The sequence below is a fragment of the Nylanderia fulva genome, unplaced genomic scaffold, assembly GCF_048542155.1.
Source record: "Nylanderia fulva isolate GAGA-0341 unplaced genomic scaffold, ASM4854215v1 Scaffold194, whole genome shotgun sequence".
In the NCBI taxonomy this organism is placed as follows: domain Eukaryota; kingdom Metazoa; phylum Arthropoda; class Insecta; order Hymenoptera; family Formicidae; genus Nylanderia; species Nylanderia fulva.
The window spans coordinates 25,353-31,358 of NW_028190206.1; the positions used below are offsets into that span (position 1 = coordinate 25,353).

The 6,006-nt window shown below is 27.9% G+C and overlaps 1 protein-coding gene across 2 annotated transcripts; it reads right to left on the reverse strand.

The window, feature by feature from the left end:
- Nucleotides 1-2,290: 2,290 nt before the first annotated feature.
- Nucleotides 2,291-5,481, reverse strand: LOC114932919 (uncharacterized). 2 transcript variants are annotated; one of them, XM_085481875.1, is made up of 6 exons: nucleotides 5,419-5,481; nucleotides 5,042-5,156; nucleotides 4,398-4,917; nucleotides 3,995-4,261; nucleotides 2,719-3,778; nucleotides 2,291-2,606 (listed from the first exon to the last, which is right to left on the reverse strand). In XM_085481875.1, the coding sequence occupies exons 2-6, from the start codon at nucleotides 5,135-5,137 to the stop codon at nucleotides 2,513-2,515; spliced, it is 2,037 nt and encodes a 678-aa protein (XP_085338001.1). In that variant the 5' UTR covers nucleotides 5,138-5,156; nucleotides 5,419-5,481; the 3' UTR covers nucleotides 2,291-2,512. The 2 variants fall into 2 exon arrangements, with proteins under 2 accessions (XP_085338001.1, XP_085338000.1); XM_085481874.1 differs by having other exon boundaries at nucleotides 5,042-5,178.
- Nucleotides 5,482-6,006: the final 525 nt, after the last annotated feature.

The window sequence follows — 6,006 nt, forward strand, 5'->3', positions numbered from 1 at the left end:
ATGCTGGTTTGGTTTCGTACATATTGTATAATATTTTTCTGATCGGCATGTAGCTTATTTAACTCGTTATTGAGGTATATTAAACTGTCTGAGCCAAATTATCAGAACAAAATGAATCTTATATGAAAATTATTTGCTAATTATTTGCTATTTTTTGCTTCAAGAAATAATTTTTTTGCTCCAATTTTTTAAAAATTACAGAAGGCTAGATAGCTTAAGATTAAACTATCTAAGCCATTGTAAAAAATAGCATTTATATAAATAAAAGTAAAAGATTAATAATACTAAAATTTTTTGCTATTTTTTGTTTCAGGAAATAATTTTTTTGCTCCAATTTTTTAAAAATTAGAGGGCTAGATAGCTTAAGATTAAGCTATCTTAGCCATTGTAAAAAATAGCATTTACATAAATAAAAGCAAAAGATTAATAATAGTAAAATTTTTTGCTATTTTTTTGCTATTTTTTACTTTAGAAAATAATTTTTTTGCTCCAACTTTTAAAAATAATCAAGAATAAAATAGGACGTTCAAGAATAAAGTGCCTTAAAGTAATTAATTGCTCGCATAATTATGGCATAAAAATGTTTCTCGAATTATTCGCTCTCAAGACATTAGGTTTTCGATTTTTTTGCTCGCGAAATAAGTGTAGAAAACCGGCTAACGATCCGCGCGGCCCAAGTTACAAGAGTAAAGTGCCTCAAAGTAATTAGTTGCTCGCATAATAATGGCGTCAGAATGTTTCCCGAATTATTTGCTTTCGAGATATCCGGGTTTCGATTTTTTGCTCGCGAAATAAGTATAAAAATGTATATATTTTATTTATTATATAAGTCTATTTGTGAATAATATAACTAAGTAAACCTGCAAGTACAGATTTATAAAAAACTTTTTTCCAAATATAAGAACAATCTGGAAATTTATATTGATGCAACTGGAGCACGATTTAAAGAAATTATGATGTGCGATGGCAAAAAACGGCCTATATTTTATTTTATTTAATTGTTATAAATGTCGAAAAAGGACAATTTTCTATTGCACAAATGATAACAGAACAACATTCGGTTGCAAGCATACAGCATTGGCTCAATGAATGGTTATCACTAAAAATACCTAAACAGATATGCGTAGACTATTCTTTCGCATTTCTTCATGCGGCAGCGAGAACATTTGATGGATGTTTTAATATTTACGATTATGCAAACAAATGTAAAAATAATATTCCTCATTGTTGTATACGTATTGACAGAGCGCACTTTATAAAAAAGTATACACGCTTATTGAAAAGTTGTACAAAAATATTAAAAACACTTTATGCTTTATGTATTGGTGCTCTCTGCAATTGCAAAGAGGAAACGGAGGCGAGAGAAATGATTGAAGCAATATTAACATTGTCGCAATACGAAACAGAAACTAACAAACTTAAAGAACGAGAACGATATTTAAAATCTATCATAACAGGTAAGCATAACAATCTCACAATAATTCTCGAATATTAATGTATAATGTAATGTAATGTGTACCCATACAGCACAGATTATTGCAATTATATTGCAGCAACGTTGCAATGTTGCAGGTTGCAATGCAACATTATAAAGACATTGCAGAGATATAGGTGCACAAAATTCCAGCACACTTGTAGCAACATGACATTAATATTTCGGAAATATTGCATGTAATCCAAATTCTATAATTTATATATTGTAATATATATACATATACCCAGCAAACACCAAGTTACAGCTATATAATTGTTAGTTGTAATTTCCCATTTAAAAATATAATACGTGCATTATAACAATTATATTGTTGAGTGGAAAATTACAACTAACAATTATATAACTGTAACTTGGTATTTGCTGGGTATAATACTGTAATAAAATAATTTTTTGCAATATTGTACAATAAAAGATGTTAACGATAATCAATAATTTTATTCAGGGACCCGGACCGAAACAAAATAAGGGTTCGGTTTCAGTTACGGTTTAATAAAATATTTAATAACTGTTCCGGTTCCAGTTTCGGTTTCTTGATAAATAAAGGAAACCGAAACCGTTTAAATTACTGTTTTTTTCGGTTACGGTTCCGGTTTTTTAAATTATTATTTTTTTTAAACTAAATTAATTTCTGTTTAAGTTAATTTCTAATTAAATTAATTTTTTAATTATATTATTTTAAAAAATTATAAATCTTATGATATACATATAAATAAACAACACTTTATATCAAAATGAAAATATATTTATTATTTATACATCTATTTAAATTTAAATTTAAATACATTAACACAGGCTTTTCTCTTTAAAAAAAATATACGCGAACATCGTTAACGCGTCGCAAGGCAAAAGACGACGTCCCTAAATATCAGCTGGGCGGAGATGAGTTAATATATAAGACGGTAGGAGAAAAGAACGACTACGGGATACACACACGCGCACACATACAAGCGTACACGTACAAATAAGAATCTGATACAAGCTACTCGATGCGGAGATTGGCCGATCGACTCCGTCAAGTTAATTCTTTGTAATTCTGGAACGTTTCATGAGCGGTCCGTTTTCATAGTCGGAATTCTGTTCGTTTTTATCGCCATCGCTAGAATGGTTTGTTCTAATGTTATAAAAAGAGACAGACAATAATTAATTTCAAGATTCAATTTATGTGCCTTTTTAAAAAAAATATAAAATATATAGAACAGATTAAATAAAAACCAATAACAAACCTTTTTTCTTTACGAAAGAATATCCTATTACTTCTAACAAGTAATTGATTTTCCAAAATACGTTCGTTAACATTTGTTCTTAAAGGAGATAAAATAAATTTTAATCCAGAGAAGAGTCGCTCCACACTAACTTGCGTTGCAGGAACAGACAAAACAACCATTGCTAGTTTATATAATTCAGGTTGACTTTTTCGTTTTTCTTCCCAAAATTGTAAAATATTAGTTTTTCTATTAAGTCTCTTTTGCTCAACATCATATGATTCAAGTTCTGTTACAACACGTAAAAGATGCAAATCTGATTCTTTGGATGATGATAAACTTGAATTTGCTAAATACTGTCGTTCTTTTACTTTTAAGAGGTTTTCAAATTCATCACATGTAGAGCCTGCCATGCTTGAATTTGAAGAAGAATGTTCATTTTCACAATTTTCATTTAAATATTCATTATTATTTAATGATATAATTTTAGTCCAAATGTGTTTTAAATGGTTTCTGGCTTTTTCTATTTGCGTTTTATCTAACAAGATTTTATATCGAGGGTCTAGAAAGACAGCAGATAATAATGCATCATTATTTAATAATTTTTGTTCTCTAGATATCATTTGTTCCAAAATAAGTGTAGCGAAAGGAGTATGTATTGTTTCCGTCATCATTTTTGTTTCATACCAAACACCAAAAAAATCACTCAAGGTTAATTGTTCTGCTTGAAGCTTTTTTGTGCAAATCTTTGATGGTTGCAATGCTGCACATATTTCTTCGATTTTTGTCCATTCATTATCTTTTAATGTCATAAAATTCTGAAATTTTGTTACAGCCAGCTTTTCACAATAATCCTTTAATAATAATAAATGTTCAAGCATATCCAATGTAGAACACCATCGAGTTGGACAATCAATAACAGGTTTTTTTAAATTTTGTTTTTTTATTAAGTAAATAAATGTTTGTGTTCTAAGTTTTTTTACTAAATTTCTAGCTTTTGATATTAGATGTAATGTAGCTTTTGTTCTTTTTAAAGCGTCATCAACTGCCAATTGTAAAGTATGGGCTGCGCATCTAATTCCTATAATATTCAATATCAAATATTAATTGTTAATTGTAAATATTTTTTTTAATTAGAAATTAAAACTCATACTTCTATTCTTTATTTTATTTCATATATACTATAAAAAAGTTATATATTTTATATTATCTTTTAGTGATGATTAATAAAATGGAATAATTGCTAGTTATGGTCAATGTTTAATTTACTCCTAATTTACTTAAAAGTTTTTTTTACCTGTTATAATGTTATTTTGGAAATTATAGTTTAAATCTTCAGTTTCAATTTCTTGAAGAATATTTGAAACGTCATCTGTTTCATGTTCATTATTTCCTTCATTTTTTTCTGATTCTAAATATGTATTATCATCACTATAATTATTTTCATTATCCTTGTTTTGATCTTCTTCTATTTCAATATCAGAGTCTTCATATTCTGAAGCTAATAGTTTTACTGCTTTCAGCATATTAGCACCATTATCAGTCGTTATGGTATATATTTGATCTAATGATATATTAAAAGAAGAACAAACATTTCTAATAATCATTCTTAAATATTTGCCTGCAGATTATTAATATTATATTAATTATAAAACGTGTTAGAATTTAAAATATATAAAATAAATATAAAAAAGTATTACCTGTATGTTTTTCTTTTAATTCTTTTAATGCTAATGTTCTTAATACAATTTTTGTATCTTTAATATATTGTATATTGATACCTAAAAAGGATCTGTCTAATCGAGTGACAGCGTCCACTTTTATTGAAATCAGAATGTTTTTTATATCCTCAGATATTTCCTTTTTTATTTTATCAGCTTCTTCATTAACTTTTCTTTGTATTGATTCTGACGAAATAGAAATTTTCTGTTTATATTTATCTTCTATTGCCGATTTGATTGGATTTATAATATTTTGAAAACCAGAGTCATTTAAAATACTAAATGGTCTTCCATTAACTGTTACTAATTCAATGCAATTGTTTTCGAGATCTTTTTTTGTCATTTTTACTTTTATAGAATTTACTTCATCTATTTGTGGCTGTATTTCTTTTCGATGCTTTCCCGTTTCTTTTTTATTCAAAGAAATATCAGTGAAATATTCTTCTTTAAAATCATGGTAACGAATTAAATGTTTTTTTAAGTTTGTCCCATAATTACCCTTAAAGAATATGTATATTTAGAATTTTATAGTTATAAAAAATGAGATTAGAAAGAAATTTTAAAATATTAAAAATTTTAATATAAACAAGAATAAAAATATAAAAGTAATATCAATCATTTACCTTCAATGAAGATTTACAGATGACACACTGTGAACTATCTTCTACATCGTTATATGTGAAATGTTTGTGTGCTTTATTAGTATGTTTTCTACCCATAATAAAGCACGAAAACTGTCTGAATCCAATAAATATAATTCCTTAAAAAATTTCAACAGCAAGAAACAAATTTATGAATTAATAATAAAGTCGATAATATAATACTAATAATGTTAATATAAAATTATAAAAATCAATGATAAATATGTAGAAGACAGAGGTTATGTATCAATGTCATTCAATGTAAAATATTTCTCTTATATTGTTAATATAATGTCTTATATTGTTAATATAAATCGAATAATCAAATTCGATTAACAGATGTGTAAAAGAGTACTTACTTATATATAAAAGAGAATAAATTTGAAGAGAAATCAATTGATGCCGAAACGTCAGTGCGTTTATACAACGTGTTGTACATAGTACATATGATGCAATACTACGTTTCGCATGATAAGTAACGACGCTGTAGCAGTGCAACAAAGCTCCCGCGCCAATTATTTACCAACCGGGATACATAAAATGTAGTGCATAACATTATGACATTTCCGTCATTTGCGCAAAAACCGAAATGAAATACCAAAAAGAACCGTAAACCAAAAATAATTTAACGGTCCGGTTATGGTTCCGGTGCTATAAATTTAATAGAATTTCAATACGGTTTACGGTTTCGGTCCTACTAAAACAAACGGTATGAAACGGTTATTGGTTTCGGTTACGGTACGGTCCGGGTCCCTGATTTTATTAAATCATTGGCTTAAATTTCTGCGCCGAACGCTCTGAACAATACATATATGTGTGCGTGTACAGCAGGCGCCGGCTTCGCTACGTAGACGTAGACCGTTGCAACTCGTGGTTATCACGTGTACGAGTATGTACATACAGAGAAGTACATATATATAGCAGATACCTTCCTTCATATACAATAA